The following is an 18,681-nucleotide window of genomic DNA, read 5'->3' on the forward strand; positions in this document are numbered from 1 at the left end:
CCTGCATGTATACCATTTGTTGCCAGTACTTGCCCAACATATTCCAAGTTTTGATCTTCAGGGAATAGTGTGAAGTTCATCTCTGAGGGGAGGGATAGCTCAGAGGTTTGAGCATTGGCCTGCTCAACTCAAGGTTGTGAGTTCAGTCCTTGAAGGGCCATTTAGGGAACTGGGTAAAAATCTGCCTGGGGATGGGTCCTAGGGGGGTGGACTAGATGACCTCCCTGAGGTCCCTTCCAACCCTAATATTCTATGATTCTATTTTTCTTATGCTTTTGGCTGATGTTGATAGTAGAGTCAAACAGTGCCAGAGTGGTTATGTCTTGGCTAGACATTTGTCACTGCCTTAATGTGTCTGTATGTGTTCATTGGTGCACTTTTAAGTCGGTAAAATTTAATACAGTAAATAATGGCTCAAAAGATGTGATTCCTAAGAGTTGGTTAGAGACTTGTTGCTCTTTTGTAACAGTTGCAATTTTAAATTAAGACTGCTTAACATCCTCCTTGCTCTTATTACTCCTTGGGTTCATTCATGTGCTCACTGACCTGGTGTCAATGGAAACAGTATTCTTGTTCACCACTGAAAGGGCCTTTCTTCTCTGGAAAAAGGTAACTCCAGTAAAGGCACTGGCAACAGTAATGTTCCAAATTGTCAGGATCTTTGTCAGTGCCAATTTCCAGTCCTTCAGCTAAAGCTGTCAAGGCTTCGAAGGCACTGTTGATAGAAGAGAACTGACTGCTTGCTAGAAAACAAAGTTTTGGTTTTGCTGTATCCGTTCTGAAGACAGCCATTCTTAGCAGTGCCAGATCCCATGCATCAGACTTAGCAGATCCATCAGATTCTGACATAGTCTCTATGATTCTGACTTTGAAACCCAAAATGGTTCCAGGCTTTACTTTGAATTCCAGTGTTTTGCAGTTGAACATTAAATGGAATCTCTGTCCAACTCAGAACTCCTTTAATAGGCTCCATACCAGACTCAATAGAAGGGAAGGATTTTCATCCAGAGGACCAGTTTCTAAAAATAGAGCAAGTGGCTTTGCAAATTTGAATTTGCCAATCCTAGACAGTGGTTGTCATCCTGAGTCTCGTGGGCTTACTACCACTTATGTAACACCCTTTGATAGTCTCCGAATGAGACTGATGCAGCACTGGAAGTCTTGAATCTACACATCCAATAGGGACAGTCTTCAAATGTTTGTCACTGTGCTTCAGGACATTCTAGATTAATTGAGGTGGTGGATGAAACCATCAAATGTTCTCAGAGATGTCCTGTTCAGTCTCCCTTCACAATCAGTTATAACAGTTTGGACAGGAAGCCCATTCAGGTTGGCTTACGAACTAGGGTAGCTGAGCCTTTGAGAAAAGAGCTGGCACATTTGGCTCTCAATCATTCATTCCTCATATAAAAGGGAAGATTGTTCAGTTGACAATACAACTGTTATGTATCACAGGAATAAACAAGGGGAACCTCATTCTTTCCAGTTATGTGCTAAAGTGGTCAGATTATGGGACTGGTGCATTTTTCACAAGATCTAGCCTTTGGCCCTGCATTTAGCAGAGGAGAGCGGTGCGTTAGCAAACAGTCTCAACAAGGACAGTTCTCAGATTCACAGGTGGTCCCTGAAAGATCAGGTAATTCAAGACCCCTTTTCCCATTGAGGTTGGTCCAACATAGATCCTTTAGCAACAGGAATCATCAGTGTCCTGTTCTGTTCTAGAGCAGTGAGGCAGTGTCAGTCCATTTCAGATGCTTGCCTTCTACATTGAGGAAAGGGCCTCCTGTATCCTTTCCCCCCTCTCCCCTTTCCAGTGGTTCAGAAAGTGGTGAAAAAGGTTCTTCAGGACAGAGCTAAAATGATATTGATTGATTTGCCCTAGCTCAGCTGAGACAGCAATGGAACATAAACCTGCGTCAGCTCTCAGATTGTACATGTGTCTTCAGCTCTCTTGTCCCAGCAAGAAGGCAGTATCCTTCATCCAGATCTTCAGTTTCTTCATTTGACAGCCTGGGCTTTCAGACTTTGACTAGTGTTGATATGTTCCTCATTGATACAGAGCATACTGCTTAATTTTAGAAGACTGTATTAGAAAGTGTTACCATTTAAAATTGTCTGTCTAGATTTGTTGCTTGGATGTGAGGAAAATCTGATTCTCCAGTGGCAGCTCCCATACCCTATATTCTGGAATATTTACTGTACTTAAATCTGAGTAGTTGTCGAATTCTTTAAAAGTTCACCTAATGGCTATTTCAGCTTACGTTTTGGTCAGTAGTCGATCACCAATTGTACATGATTCTGCTAAAAGATTCATGAAGGGTGTCCTTCCATCTTGATATCTTAACCTGGTTTCATCTATGCTTATGAGATCATCCTTGAACCTCTTGAGGAAGTGTTCTTTTGTTTACCAAAATGATACAGCAGTAATGAAGTAACGCAACCAGAAGGGTCAGTACATTGTGTGCCCTGCTGGCTGTCCTGCCACTTATTTTTTTTAGAGAAGGTAGTTCTTAGATCTGATCCCCAGGTTTTTAACAAAAATAGTGTTTAAGTTTCATATGTTACACAATTGGTATGCCTTTGTCTTCCCCTCTCCAGCCTAATGTAGCAGCATCTTTGGCTTGTCTTAAGCAGGTTCCTATTAGGGAAATTTGCAAGGCTGCTAACCTAAAAGTAAGTGCGCACACTCATTAAACATTGTGCTCTGGATCTAGCTTCTAGAGTGGATGCTATATTTGGCAGATGAGTTTACAATCATTAGGGCTCTATGCTTGTCACAGAGGTTGCGGAAGTGAGTTTCTGTGACTTCCTTCAACCTATGTGACTTCTGCAGTGGCCAGTGTAGCTGACTCTACAGCCAGCCGCTCAGGCAGGCCTACAGCCATGCCAGCCACTGCTGGAGCAGCCCCGGTCCCGGGGCCAGCTGCACTGGCCGCTGCTCTGGCAACCCCAGGCAGCTGGCCCTGGGGACTGCCTGAGCAGCGGTCCCGGGGACAGCTAGAGCAGCCACGGGTCGACAGCTCCTGGCAGCAGTCCCGGAGTGGCCGGAGCAGCGGCTAGCCCTGGGGCTCCCTCTCTTCCTCCCCCCTCCCCCGGCGGTCGTCAGTGCACACGTTCTCCTTCCATTATGCCATCTCTCAGTGGGCTAGATATTGTTCCGGATTTGGTCAAACTGTTCTGCAGTCAGTGGGTCCATGAACTCTGATCCCTCCACTTATTCAACTGCTTGGGAGTCTCCTAGAGTGGAATGCGCACATGCGATCAAACAAAATTTACTAACCTTCCATAACTGTTCTTCAGAATGTTACACATGTCCATTCCATAACCTGCTCTCCTACATCAGAGTTCTCTGGAAACAACTAACTGAGGGGGCTGGGCATTTTATACTGGCACTACAGGCACGCAGGCTTGAGCTGCCACAATGGATACCACGGAGGAAACTTTTCCAGCAACTCTGCTTGGGGCATGCACACCCTAGAGTGGAATGGACATGTGCAACACATCTTGAAAAACAAGTTACAGAAGGTTAGTAACTGTTTTTTCCTGCACACTTCCCCCCATCTCAGTCCTGTTACGGTCTCTCTCAGTTACTGGTGGAAGGAACTGAGGTGGTAGAAGGTACAGTGCACCCTCCCTGTATTTTGCCACACAATCCGAATACTTAAAGGGGAGATGAGAGGAGGCGTGCACATGCTCTCCTAATGGACCCTGCTTGAAGAAGGTTCTACCATTGGGTGCCACCAGGTGGCGCAACATCCACAAGTAACCTTCATTTCCTGTGCACTATTTTGCTTTGCCATTGAAATCAAAGGGAATTTTGCATGACTGACTGTAGAACTTGTCTCCAAGTTATTTCTCTATGGGCTAACGTCAGCAAATGTAATAATAGCTTACCATGTTAATATTTAAATAACTGATTTAACAAATTATGATTTACTTCTTGTAACTCCCAATTTTTAGACATGGATGGCAGTGATAGTCGGCATGGAGAACATCTGTCTAATGGAAATTCCCGCTGAAGAACTTCATGGAAGACTCTGATTAGACTGCTTAAAGAACTTTTTATTTAATTAGTATGAACTTTTGCCTAGTTGATGGAAAAATAACAATGTAATTTATTTTATCCTGAGAACTTTTCTAGTTCATGTTCCAAAAGGGCTAATATCTAAGAATTTTGTATAAAGAGGATTTTTTAAAACTGGTCTATCTGATCCTATGAAAGATGCAATACCTCTGATATAAGAATCATTACAATGTCTGTGTGTTCCAGAGGGCTGTAACAAAGATGTAGACTAGGATGAGAGAACAGAATATAAAAAGTTGAATGGATTAATGTTGGTTACACTGTGTTTACGTTTAAAGCCGAAAGCATTTACAGCACTACATTTTATTAAACCGTACTTAAAAAAAAAATTTTTTTTTGCTGTAACTGGAGCTGGATGTTTAAGAAGCATGCAAGTAGATTGTGAAAATATCAAATGCCTTTGATATTACATGGCATCTTCCATTCTTCTCACCACTGGATGAAAAATAATTGATGGCAACTTTCTTAATATCATTGGTTCTTAGTGTTTTCCAACTCAGAGCCGAATACTTAAATTTTTCCATCTCGTTAACTTCTCCCAGGAACAGTGGACTTCAGTGTCTTTGCTGGATAGTTTTAACATGTGCGTGTTGACTTATCTAGCATTCATGTCAGTTACCTCCTTCTCAGTGTTTAACTCAGTAAAACAGAGTAGAAAAGGGCTATTATGGCTAGGGAATTTATTTCTGTTTTAGACTTCCCTCTTACACTCTTGCCCCCATTTCCATGTGCACAAGTTGGGATCCCTTCTTAAGATCTTTTTATGAAGCTAGGGGTCTTCACTTTTGTCCCATAGCCAAAAGGAATTTCCTAGTTTATTTCCCATTATGACTTTGACTGGGGTTGTCATTAGATTTTTTTCCTTTGCTAGATTAGCAGTATTGTGCCTTATAGTTGGTTTTGGTTTTTGTAAAAAAAGCACTTATTAAACCCAAAGCATCAGAGATGAAATATCAACCCCTGCTTCTTTTTGACCTCCTGTTCACATAGTTACATATGATAGATAGTATACAAAACAATTTAGCATTTCCTTAAAGAACTATGTATATTTACAGTACTGTGTACATTTTAATAGTGTTGAATTCTTAGGCTTTTAATACTGCCATGTCACAAATGAATGTATATGGTACATCCTCAGACATTTTGTAAGGTAGCCAGACATTTGTTGAATTGCACTTTGTTTCTAAAACAATGTGTATTTGAAGTGTTTTTAAGAAAATGAAAATATGCAATCCTTTTCTAATTTGTATTGTGCTTCAATTGAAGCAGTAATTTTATTTTAGAATGAATGTTTCAGAAATGAAGGGGTTTTAAACTGGGAAAAAAATTGAGCATTTACTTTACCAAACAGTTCATCAAATATTTGTGTTTTTCAAAATATCCTTAGTAGTGATAACTTAAGTTCTGCCTCTTTCTTTCCCAGTAGGAGTGCCCCCTGGTTAAATTTCATGGAATAATTGTCAGGGCATAGTTCTCTCATTTCACCAGCAGGTGCAACTTTTGTGATGCCTCTATCTGATGAGAAGCACACAGGGAAGTGGAGTATTTAATATGACATCCCCATCTCCAAACAATTTTGATGCATAGGAACCAGTATGCCTCCAGAGCAGGTTCATCTCTACTTCCAGGACTGCCTTTTTAATTTACTCTTTCATATAGAACTGAGTCTTCTCCCTCTTCCTTAACACAAAGTTAAACGTTCTTGGTGGATAAATGTCAAGAGGGTCACAACTCCAGCTCGTTAGTCAGGAGCCTGTAGGAAGTTATCATAGACATTGGGAGTCTCCAGATGATGTTGCAGATATCAGCAAGACATGGAATCCACATTGGAGGGAGCATTGTGGTGAGTAGTACAACTTCTTCTATATATAAGTAAGGCACTACTTGAATTGTGAGATGATTGTCCAATAATTGCAGCTGAGTTGCAGACAAGAAGTAGAAAATCACAGAAAAGTAATAATGGCCCTTTTTCAGTTGTGGTAATTTGGAAAATCCAGAGAAGACCTATTTAAGAAAAGAAATTTGCTGGAACAATATAAACACAAGAACTGCTAATTTTTTTGATAACCAGACATTTTGCTGCAACTGTATTACAATCATTAATGTGCATGGCTGACAGCAGGAGCCCTTTGGGCAGCTGGGATCCCCTGCTGTCTGTCAGCCGCACAGCTGAGAAAGTTTAGGTGGAAATGTAATATTCCGGGATCTGCAATTTCTAGAATATCCTGAATTGAGTAGGGCCTTATATAAACCATTAAAAAGTGAAAAGGGATGAATAGATTGTCTCCTTACTTTAAGAACAGAATGTAAGATTGGAGAGAAATGTGGCAAAGGAAGTTAAAGAATCTACATATTTGCTTATAAAATTTTCAGAGGAAGATTATAAAGCTGTCTCACAGCATACCTGCACTGGAGCACCCTGTGCTGGCCAAGCATGGTGGTCCAGACTATCCCTGGCTCAGTTTCCCCTAATGTGTCATCAGTAAGTTCTGAGGCCCAATGACATTACAGGCAAACCTTCATCAGTCTTAACTGGGAAATGGTCAGTCTTAGTTTATCCATTTCATCCTGGATCCAGTGCTTGCTTCCATCCAGGCCCTGTACAAGCAGAGTTCTCTCAGCACAGGTCTCTTCCCTGGAATCAGGCCTAGTGCCACTATCTGAGGAGAATCCTTTCCCAGAGCCGAGGGTCTGCAGAGATATGTCAACTGCAGCTCTTCTCTGGGGCAGTGTTTAGTTCCTGACAAGCTGGGCTTCCTGCCACTGTTTGGGAGCTCCTTGTCTCTAGGAGCACACCTTCTAGACTCCTTGCTCTGGTGAGCTCTCCTGGGAGCATATTTCCTCAGGAGCTTCCTGTTTCTAGAACACCCCCCGACCCCACAGCTGAGCCCTGGTAACCCTTTATCAGGCTAATTAGCTACCAACCAGCCATCTTAGATTTAATTATGTCCTGGTGGGTGTGGGTTGACTTCTCTTACAGGAGCCTGTCACAGATAAGATGGCCCTGACTCCCCTTCAAGGGCCAGCCAACCATTGAGAAGCTGTTTAAAAATATTAAATTTGACTGATTTAGAAGAGTTGTCTTGTAGACCCTGGACCTGGTAACAAGGATTCCTGGCATAGTCTTTAGCTCCACCACTGACTTTTTGAAACCATGGCCAAGTCACTTGCAGACAGATTTTCAGAAATGTCCATAAATGTTGTGCAACCCAATAGTTGAGTGCCCAGCTTGATACCTTGTTCAAAGGTGCTGAGAATCCACAGCTTCTGTGGGAATAGTTATGGTGTCTCTCATAGCTTCTTAAATATATATAAACTGATTTAGGATTTATAGTAATAACTACTATCATACGATGCAATCATAAGGTATCCTCCTCCTCTTTTGATATACCAAGCTTTGTAAGGACTTCTGTGTTGCTGAGGAATGATGACAATAAAAGGCCGAATTGCAGTGTCTCCATAAGCAGTTTGCTCTCTTTGGAAGCACAATGACAAAGTCTCCTGAAGCGAATTATTAGTCTGACCTCAGTAACTGCTTTTCTAGAGGTAGATGGAGAAACACAGGTGGAGGAAGAAACCCTCTCTGGATTTCAAATGGTAGCAAAAGACTGTCAAACCTCCTGAAATACCTTTTTTACCTTGTCCTAAGTCAATAACCAGTCTAGTGTTACTATATAAGGTGACCTCTAGATCAGTGGCTTTCAACCTGTGGTTTGCAGACCCTGGGGCTGTAGACCAAGATTTCCGAAGGGGTCCATCCCTCCATTTGAAATTTTAAGGGTTCGCAAATGAAAACAGTTGAAAACCACTGTTCTACATAAATGGGCTAAGCTGTTTTAGAATTAACTGAGAGAGATACGGATAGCTGAGACAGATCTTGCCTATCCAGAACCTAGGAACTGCCATATTGGATCAGAGAGAAAGAGGATGAGAGAGAAAGTGTGCTAATATTTTAAAAAGGGTAAATGAGAACCTGGGAAATTGTAGGCAGGTTAGCCTGACATCAGTCCCAGACAATATCAAGGAAATGCTGGTATGGGACACAATCAGTAAAGAATGTAAAGATGGCAGTGTAACTAATTCCAGTCAAAGACTTTTATGGAAAACAGGTTTTGTTAAGACAACTTGGTATCTTTTTTTAATAAGATTCCAGATTTGCTTGATAAAGATAACAGAGAAAATATACTTAGTCTTCTGTAAGGTGTTTGACTTAGTCCTGTATGACATACTGATTTTTTTAAAAGTACTAATCAAATTCAACGGCTCATATTATATGAATTAAAAATTCATTAACTGAAAATGGAAGAAAAAATGTAAATGGAGAATAGTCACCCAATGGGACTTTTTTTTAATGAGATCCCACAGGAGTATGTTCACTGTCCCATGATATTCAGTATCTTTCAGTGATCAGGAAGAAAATATAAAATCATTACTGGTAAAATTTTCAGGTGACACAAATTGGTGGAGTGGTAACTGGCCATTATACAGATGTGGATCACATGGTAAGATGTGCTTATTTGAATGTTTTTAATACAGCCATATGCAACATACATTATTTGTTCCTAGATGTATGTTACACTTAAAATATTTGACTATATCCTTGAAAGTAATGACTCTGGAAAAGATTTGTGGAAACAAGGTAGATGAGCTCCCACTGTGATGTTGTACCTAAAAAGATAAACATGATTCTTGGGCATATAAACTGATACATATCAAGTAGATTGATAGATTCCAAGGCCAGAATGGATCATTATCTAGTTTGAGCTTCTGTATAACACAGGCTACAGAACTTCCAAGGTAATTCCTATCTTTTAGAGAAACAAGTAGGAGTGGGGAGGTGGTATTGTCTCAGTATCTGGCATTAGTGAGAATTATTGGGATACTGTGTCCAGTTCTGGTGTCAACACTGCAAAAAGGGTGCTGACAAATTGGAAAGCCTTCAGAAAAGAGCTATAAAAAGATCTAATGTCTGGAAAACCATGCCTTTTAAATTGAGCTTCTTTACTCTTAGTATATTTAGTTTATCCAAGAGAAGGTTGAGATAAATTGATCATGGTCTACAAGTACCTACATGGGGGAGTCAAGACTGGTTATGTTTCTAAAAGGTATGCTATAGTTCTATTAGAAGTTATGGATTTGATGAAGTTCTTTATCCTGTGTGAAGCAAGAAGTCAGACTAGAATGGTACTGGTCTATTCTGGCCTGATTTTAGGAATCCGTGAGCCCAATATTATATGCTTGAGAGAAGGTACCAAAAACCCTGTAATAGTTATGGGATAACCTGTCACCTGGGAAAGTTTCCTGTTAACCCACCAAAGGCTAGCGGTTGTGTAAAACCTTGCACCATGAAGATTTTATATCCCTTTCACACCCCTTTTATTTTTTTAACTTACTACTATAATTCTTGCATATTTATACATATCAGATCCCATTTTTAATCCTTCTAACCTCTTGGCCTCTATTATATTGTAGTTAATTGTGTGGTGTGAAAGTTCGTTTATCTGACCTCCTACCAGTTTACTATGACTTCTCTGCCTCACTTTCTCCATCTGTAAAATGGAACAATTGTGCCTTATAGGGGTGTTGAGACTGTTTAGAAAGCAGTGTTAGTGATTTTTATATTACGGCTGCAGTCAGATGCTTTGTCCTTGCTGGTTAGGATGGTTATATAACCCCAAAGCAGGCTTCTTTTCCCTAGAGGAGAGTTTTGATAAGTTTACTATTAACAATGCTAGCAATTTTGAGACTATACGTACAATAAATTAAGGCTGACATATTCAGTTTGTGGAAACTAATCCCAAATATGGTACAGGCTACAAAGAACAATAAACATGCCCTACTGCCAGCACTTTAGAACCACTCCACAGCATTTGATAAAATTAGAAAATTGTGGTGCAGATCATAAGGGCAGTGACTTCATTGTGGAGTTTGTGTATAGCTTTCATCAGTGATTTTCAACATCATGTGCTATTTAATGCAGAACTACTTCTTGGTGGAAGACATGAGGTTATCCAGTAGGGGAGCATCAGATCAGCCCTTATGCCCCTAAGGAACAGAGTGAGCAACTGGAGTTTAACTTCAGAGAAAATGACAGTGCTCCTAGTAGATATTTAACCTAGCAGTATGATGGAATTTGGCAGGTGCTGCTGTATAGATGAGATGTGGTGTCCAGCAGCTGAATGAACAAGTGCTATTTTTCCATTGTCTGACTTCAGCCACAACTAGCAGTCTCTTCCCTTTCATCAGTTCTACAACTTCCAACACTGCACCAAAATAACAAATTCTAAATTACATTCTTAACAGGACTCTCTTCTTTGTGCTATTTACTGAATAGTCTCTTCTCTTTCATACAGGTGACATGGTGTGACAATTCTGGACCTGGAACTAGAAAAGATGCACATAAGTCAAGTTAATGTTTTCATGTATTCAAATTGGATACTGAACTCTAGTCTTGGATAACTTGTCATGTGGCAAAATTTTGACCTGAGATTGTTTAAAGTAGGATGTCTTTGTGATTGCTTGCATGTATCTGTGTAAGGGAATTCAACAAACTTAACAAATCCACCTATACTCTAATTGGACAGGGATCTAATTTAGTAGGTATATCACCTATATTGTATTCCATCCACAGTGTGGTATTGCTGCATATTTAATTACTGAATATATTTCAGTCTGAAACTGGAACTCCTATCGTATTTCATTAATTCAGTAAGTAGTCATGAGAGCTTTAGTTTTTTTCCTAAAGCTCTAAGTCAAACTTAATTCAGTTAAGTTTGATGTTTCTGGTGAAAGACAATCTGCACATAATTGCCACTTGAACTTGCTCACTGAGTTACCATTAATATTTGAAGGCTTCTTGTTCTTTCAGTCAGCAAGTGGGATCATCTGGTGTTTAAATTGAACACATTAAAAACTTAACAGGGAAATATGTGTTACAGCTTTGACCCCACTGGTGGGACTTTGGCTTTGCCTTTGATTGGCAACTACAGAGGCAGCTTTGGGATTGCATTGATCTAATGCTTAAGCAAATCCACAGAAATAACTTGTTCAAACTTGATTTAATGTTGAGCAAAACCAGAATGAGTATACTACTACTCACAATCAAACTGTTTGACTTTGATAATGGCAACCTTAGTGCTAACTTTTTAATGAACTGGTTGCATTGATTGGATTCAGCACATTAAACTTTTTTCATTGTATACTTTAAACTATTTAAGAATGTTGAATTAAAGAAATCAATGTTATGTATTGTGTATTTATTGGTTTAAAAAAACCTAAGAAATCCCATAAGTCGTATGGGCCTATTAAATGTAATGGTATTAGAAAACGTGACAGCTTTCTTATTTTATTATTCTACCAGCTAGCTTTTCATTTGCTTCACCTGCAACTGGATCTTTCACAGCTTTAGGAAAGAAGGCGTTTCAACATTGAATGCAGTACTAGAAAAACTTGGGGTTTTTACCCATTGGTAGGAACACAGAGGTGTACTAGTCTTTCATCCTTAAATCTGGGTTCTGATCCTAGCTGAGAGTTACAGGACACTCCCCTCCCCAGAAGAACAAGCCAGATCCAAGTCCTATGTGGCCTCTCCCCCATAGTTGTGTGTGATGGGTTGGATCACAGAAACCCCTCTGGGAGCTGCCAACTGATGTGCCCAGACTACCTCTGCTCCTGTTTTCCCTGCCAGCTCGGGACCCCAGCACCCTGTCTTGCTGAGCCAGACACTCTCATCTGCTCCAACAAAGAGCCAGGGTCAGAAGTACTTGCCCCAGGACTGTAGGTTTACCTGAAAGCAGCGAACAGAAGTGTGTCTGTCTTAATACCCAGATGCCCAACTCCCAATAGGGTCTAAACCCCGATAAATCTGTTTTACCCTGTATAAAAAAAAGTTTGCCCTCTAACACTGAGAGATGCACAGGTGTTTGCTCCCCCATGTTTAATACATACTAAATTAATAAGTAAAAAGTGATTTTATTAAATACAAAAGTAGGAGTTAAGTAGTTCCAAGTAGTAACAGACAGAACAAAGTAAGTCACCAAGCAAAATAAAATAAAATGTGCAAATCTGTCTAATCAAACTAAATACAGATGAGTTCCTCACCAGTTCCAAAAAACTCCCATTTACAGGCTCATCTCCTTTTAGCCTGGGTCCAGCAATCACTCTCACCCCCTGTACTTACTGTCCTTTGTTCCAGTTTCTTTCAAGTATCCGGGGGGGCATGGAGAGGCTCCCTCCTTAGCCAGCTGACGACCGAATGGAGGGGTGTCCCAGGAGTTTAAATAGACTTTCTCCTCTGGGTAGACATCCCTCCCTCTCCCTATGTAGAATCCAGTCACAAAATGGCGATTTGGAATCGCGTGGGCAAGTCACAAGCCCACGCATGACTCAGGACTTGCAGGTAGCAGCCATTAGCCACATGCTACTTTGAACATTCTCAAGTAGACTTATGTGGATTGGAGTCTTCCAAGTTCTTGTCTGTTAAGTGCTTCCTGAGTGAGCACTAACTTGCACATTCCTTTCTCAAGAAGTGACCAAATGTGCTTAGAAATCAAGCAATTATACAGCCAATGTTCATAACTTTGAACACACAAGTGCTACCTGCATACAACTAGAATGAACATAACCAATAGCTCATAACCTTTACATAGATATGTTACATGGCATATGTAGCAAAACCCTATTCCAGTTACAGGATACATACATTTATAAGCACACACACTCCATAAAGCCTTATGGGGACTACTATAGCAACATTGTTCTAGTCATCTTGAGAGGGCTGCATTAAAAATTTGAGGAAGCTTTCATGATGCCTGTAATCCTTGCAATTAAAAAAAAATTCAGATGGGGGGGTCCTCTTAATAAACTTTGCGTTTAGCTTGCTTTGCCTATGCTGTTACATGGGTAGCCCTTTCTGAGGTGGAGCACGCAGAAGGTCCCTCTAGTGTAATGGTGTTTTGGTGAATTCAGCTGCTTTTCAAATGTAATAGGCTTCTAAGCCTCCCCTTACTGAAGTGGCATGTTACTATAGAGAACTACTTCCTATGTGCAATTTAAGCAACCCTGTTTATGCTACAAATGTTTCAACCTCATGCCTACAGGAGCTGGAAAGCACTAGCCTATAATCAGGGCCCTCTGTACTCTGCAGCACATTTTTGCATTATCAACTCAAAGCCTCCAGCAATATTAATTTATTCCATCACCATAGACTATCCCTCCTTCTCACTCATCCTCAAGCAGATACAGCTAAGATTCTGAGTTGAAAATTTCTAATGTAAAATTCACCAGATCATTATGAGCTCTTCTGCTATGCTCTCTGCAGGCTGAGGTTGTCCAGGCAGCCCAGCAGAAACCCCTGGCACTTGGGGAAGGAGAAGTTAATCAGTTTCAGTAGCTCAGCTCCCTGGCTGACCTGATGAGTTGTTTTATTGGTCTGTCCCCTTTGTGCCCTGCTTGCAGCTAGACTTCAGCTCTGACTCCAAGGAACTGGGGCAAGCAAGCACTGTAGTTCAACTTTTTGTTAACATAAGAACGGCCATACTAGGTCAGACCAAAGGTCCATCTAGCCCAGTATCTGTTTACCAACTGGCCAATGCCAGGTGCCCTAGAGGGAGTGAAGCTAACAGGCAGTGATCAAGTGATCTCTCTCCTGCCATCCATCTCCATCCTCTGATGAACAGAGGCTAGGGACATCATTCCTTACCCATCCTGGCTAATAGCCATTTATGGACTTCACCACCATGAATTCATCCAGTTCTCTTTTAAACACTGTTACAGTCCTAGCCTTCACAACCTCCTCAGGTAAGGAGTTCCACAAGTTGACTGTGCGCTGCGTGAAGAAGAATGTCCTTTTATTTGTTTTAAACCTGCTGCCTATTAATTTCATTTGGTGACCCCTAGTTCTGTATTATGGGAATAAGCAAATAACTTTTCCTTAGCCACTTTCTCAACATCACTCATGATTTTATATACCTCTATCATATCTCCCCCTTAGTCTCCTCTTTTCCAAGCTGAAGAAACCTAGCCTCTTTAATCTTTCCTCATTTGGGACCCTCTCCAAACTCCTAATCATTTTAGTTGCCCTTTTCTGATTCTTTTCTAGTGCTAGAATATCTTTTTTGAGGTGAGGAGACCACATCTGTACACAGTATTTGAGATGTGGGCATACCATGGATTTATATAAGGGCAATAAGATATTCTCTATCCCCTTTTTAATTATTCCTAACATCCTGTTTGCTTTTTTGACTGCCTCTGCACGGACATCTTCAGAGAACTATCTATGATAACTCCAAGATCTTTTTCCTGACTAGTTGTAGCAAAATTAGCCCTCATCATATTATATGTATAGTTGAGGTTATTTTTTCCAGTGTGCATTACTTTACATTTATCCATATTAAATTTCATTTGCCATTTTGTTGCCCAATCACTTAGTTTTGTGAGATCTTTTTGAAGTTCTTCACAATCTGCTCTGGTCTTAACTATCTTGAGTAGTTTAGTATCATCTGCAAACTTTGCCACCTCACTGTTTACCCCTTTCTCCAGATCATTTATGAATAAATTGAATAGGATTGGTCCTAGGACTGACCCTTGGGGAACACCACTAGTTACCCCTCTTCATTCTGAGAATTTACCATTAATTCCTGCCCTTTGTTCCCTGTCTTTTAACCAGTTCTCAATCCATGAAAGGACCTTCCCTTTTATCCCATGACAGCTTAATTTACGTAAGAGCCTTTGGTGAGGGACCTTATCAAAGGCTTTCTGGAAATCTAAGTACGCTATGTCCACTGGATCCCCCTTGTCCACATGTTTGTTGACCCCTTCAAAGAACTGTAATAGATTAGTAAGACACGATTTCCCTTTTACAGAAACCATGTTGACTATTGCTCAACAGTTTGTTTTTCTATGTGTCTGACAATTTTATTCTTAACTATTGTTTCGACTAATTTGACCAGTACTGACAGACTTACCGGTCTGTAATTGCCGGAATCACTTCTAGAGCCCTTTTTAAATATTGGGGTTACATTAGCTAACTTCCAGTCACTGGGTATCTAAGCCGATTTAAAGGACAGGTTACAAACCTTAGTTAATAGTTCCGCACCTTCACATTTGAGTTCTTTCAGATCTCTTGGGTGAATGCCATCCGGTCCCAGTGACTTGTTAATGTTGAGTTTATCAATTAATTCCAAAACCTCCTCTAGTGACACTTCAATCTGTGACAGTTCCTCAGATTTGTCACCTACAAAAGCCAGCTCAGGTTTGGGAATCTCCCTAACATCCTCAGCCATGAAGACTGAAGCAAAGAATCCATTTAGTTTCTCCACAATGACTTTATCGTTTTTAAACGCTCCTTTTGTATCTTGATCGTCAAGGGGCCCCACTGGTTTAGCAGGCTTCCTGCTTCTGATGTACTTAAACATTTTATTACCATCTTTCGAATTTTTGGCTAGCCCTTCCTGAAACTCCTCTTCGGCTTTTCTTATTACACTCTTGCACTTAAGTTGGCAGTGTTTGTGCTCCTTTCTATTTACCTCACTAGGATTTGACTTCCACTTTTTAAAGGAAGTCTTTTTATTTCTCACTGCTGCTTTTACATGGTTGTTAAGCCACGATGGCTCTTTTTAGTTTTTACTGTGTTTCTTAATTTGGGGTGTACATTGAAGTTGGGCCTCTATTATGGTGTCTTTAAAAAGCAGCCATGCAGCTTGCAGGGATTCCACTTTAGTCACTGTACCTTTTAACTTTTGTTTAACTAACCCCCTCATTTTTGTATAGTTCCCTCTTTTGAAATTAAATGCCACAGTGTTGGGCTGTTGGTGTTCTTCCCCCCACAGGGATGTTGAATGCTGTTGTATTATGGTCACTATTTCCAAGCGGTCTGGCTATAGTTACCTCTTGTACCAGCTCCTGCGCTCCACTCGGGATTAAATCTAGAGTTGCCTCTCCCCTTGTGGGTTCCCGTACCAGCTGCTCCATGAAGCAGTCATTTAAAGTATTGAGAAATTTTGTCTTTGCATTTCGTCCTGAAGTGAAATGTTCCCAGTCAATATGGGGATAATTGAAATCCCCCACTATTATTGGGTTATTAATTTTGATAGCCTCTCTAGTTTCCCTTAGTATTTCATCACTATTACTGTCCTGGTCAGGTGGTCAATAATAGATCCCTAATGTTATATTAGAGCATGAAATTTCTATCCATAGCAATTCTATGGAACGTGGATTTGCTTAAGATTTTTACTTCATTTGAATCTACATTTTCTTTCACATATAGTGCCACTCCTCCCCCTACACGACCTGTTCTGTCCTTCCGATATATTTTGTACCCTGGAATGACTGTGTCCCATTGATTGTCCTCAGTCCACCAAGTTTCTGTGATGCCTATTATATCAATATCCTCCTTTATCACAAGGCACTCTAGTTCACCCATCTTATTTAGACTTTAGCATTTGTGTACAAGCACTTTAGAAACTTGTCCCTGTTTGTTTATCTGCCCTTTTCTGATGTGCCAGATTCTTTTTTATGTGACTGTTTATCATCTGATCTGGCCCTTACATTATCCTCTTCCGTCCTCTGTTCCTGACAATAACCTGGAAATTCCCTATCATCAGACTCTCCCCTAAGAGAAGTCTGTGTCCGATCCACATGCTCCTCTGCAGCAGTGGGCTTTCCCCCATCTCCTAGTTTAAAAACTGCTCTACAACCTTTTTAATGTTGGGGGGGAAGAGGAAAAAGTGGGGAGCAACAGGCAGGTAGCTGGAGAGGGACAAAATAAAATGCCAGGTGCTAGGCTGCAGCACAGTAGGGAGTTTCACATCAGAAATCCTGATAGTATCCTGTTTTGATACCTCACATACTGAACTATTTCAGTAAGGAAAGAATTTCTGGGATTCCATGTGGCAAATTCACAGTAACATTTTACACACCTTGTCAATATTTAAATGTATAGTATTAAATCCTCAGTCATGGTTCATGCAGTGATCCCCACGCATCCAAAAATGGTAGCAATCGTGACAGCTATCTACATCTTCAGCCATAGGGAAGAGGCCACACCCACTTTTGTATTTTTATGCATGGGGCTGTCACTCAGTCTAGTTGTCCCCCTTGCATAGATTCAGAAGTTTCAAAAGCACTGTCCAGTAGGAAGGGTCCTGCATGCAGTCCTGTCCTCATGCCCCCTTTCCAAAGGGCATAAAGTGATAGAAGGAACTTTAGGGGGTGACTAGTCACACTAATTGCCCTTTGGCATAGTCAGAATTGCGCAGCATCCTCCTCAGCCAAAGTTTTCCTGTGTAAATTAGTTTCCTTGTTTAAACTGTTAGCCTGTTTTTAAAAAATGGTTTTAGTTTAGGATTGAAGTAGTTTTCACTCTTTGCCAGATCCATATTTGTTATGTATATTGTTAGAGCATTTCCCACTCTCAGCTGGACATAATCTGTTTTGTTTATGAGCAGCATTTAGTCCATCAAAATGCACTATGTGCTGCAGGAGTTTTTAAAAGTGCACCCACACTTAAGAGAAGACAGAGGCCAAGATTGGGGGGTCCTCTGGATCATTAATTAGAACTCAGCCATCAGTGCCTCAGACTGGAGGTAACCAGTCTCTTTACCCTCCATCAGGCACTATTCTTCGAGTTCTCATCTGTTGGAGCAGTCAGTTACTCCTGCTGCCCACCGAATTAAGCAATGCTGCGATAGATCAGTTGCCAGGAAGCAGTCACCTTCCCAGTACCATAAAAGAGAGGAGAATCCCCTGGATCAGGAGCTGCTGAAAGCAACACCAAGCAAGTCATCAAGGAGCACAGTACCACAGGGATGTGCCTCTAGTACAACCCCACATCTGAAGAAATTGTTAAACTCCCTCAGCACAGGCTTTTAGGGTTCCCATAGGACCAGTCTGTGGCACTGCCATACACTCTAACACTGGAACTCTTAGAACCTGCTTCCTCAGTCCTTACACAAAGTGTGTCAGAGATCAGACTCTGCAGTACCAAGAGCACCTCCTTCTGCTAAGGAGCAGCCAGCACCTTTGCTACACGTACACCGAACACTGCAGCACTCTCCTTCAGGGAAGCAGCTGATACTTGGATAACACTTCAACTACAGTCTCTTTCCTTGTATTATATGCCCCTGTCAAGCCACCCTCAGGATATCCCAGGGAGCCAGTCATGAAAATTTTGCTGGGCTCCCGTATTCATTGATAATGATAGTCTTTCACAAATGCCAGCTCAGCCTTGAGACTATCCTCCCTTCTCAGGATTCATCTTCATACATGCCACTCCTTCTCAGGTTACAGGTCACACTGAATAACTGTTCTAGGATGCATGCAGTGTAGTTGTAGCCATGTCTGTCCCAGAATATTAAGAGACAAGAATTCTTGATGGAGTACCCCTTCATAAGATTAAAAGGGGAGATTAGCATGTTGCATCTATATTTTCCCTAGAAATGTAATTTTTTTTTTTTAAATGTAAAGCTCTACAGGTACCATGAGTTTATAAAAAAATTGGCATGATGGAATTTGGAGTGATGACATCCCCTGTTTCAGTTGGCAGTAGCAATTCTAAGCTTGCTTAGCATGATTTGAAACAAGTCACTGAACACGTTGAA

At 40.9% G+C, this 18,681-nt stretch overlaps 1 protein-coding gene and 1 non-coding gene across 3 annotated transcripts in view; both read left to right on the top strand.

Moving 5' to 3' along the window:
- Positions 1-11,406, top strand: part of RNF149 (ring finger protein 149) — a 38,373-nt gene extending 26,967 nt beyond the window's left edge. Inside the window, exons 7-9 of one of the 2 annotated variants that reach the window (XM_030570149.1) lie at positions 3,961-5,927; positions 8,533-8,586; positions 10,438-11,406. In XM_030570149.1, the coding sequence (XP_030426009.1) occupies positions 3,961-4,019 (59 nt within the window). In that variant the 3' untranslated portion in view covers positions 4,020-5,927; positions 8,533-8,586; positions 10,438-11,406. The remainder of the gene's footprint in view (positions 1-3,960; positions 5,928-8,532; positions 8,587-10,437) is intronic. The other variant, XM_030570140.1, reaches the window with a different exon arrangement.
- On the top strand, positions 7,501-7,614 carry LOC115644631. The gene has a single exon (XR_003998566.1). It is a non-coding gene; the product is annotated as a small nucleolar RNA SNORD89 (small nucleolar RNA).
- Positions 11,407-18,681: the final 7,275 nt, after the last annotated feature.

This window comes from Gopherus evgoodei, chromosome 1 (genome assembly GCF_007399415.2).
Source record: "Gopherus evgoodei ecotype Sinaloan lineage chromosome 1, rGopEvg1_v1.p, whole genome shotgun sequence".
Classification (NCBI taxonomy): Eukaryota; Metazoa; Chordata; order Testudines; family Testudinidae; genus Gopherus; species Gopherus evgoodei.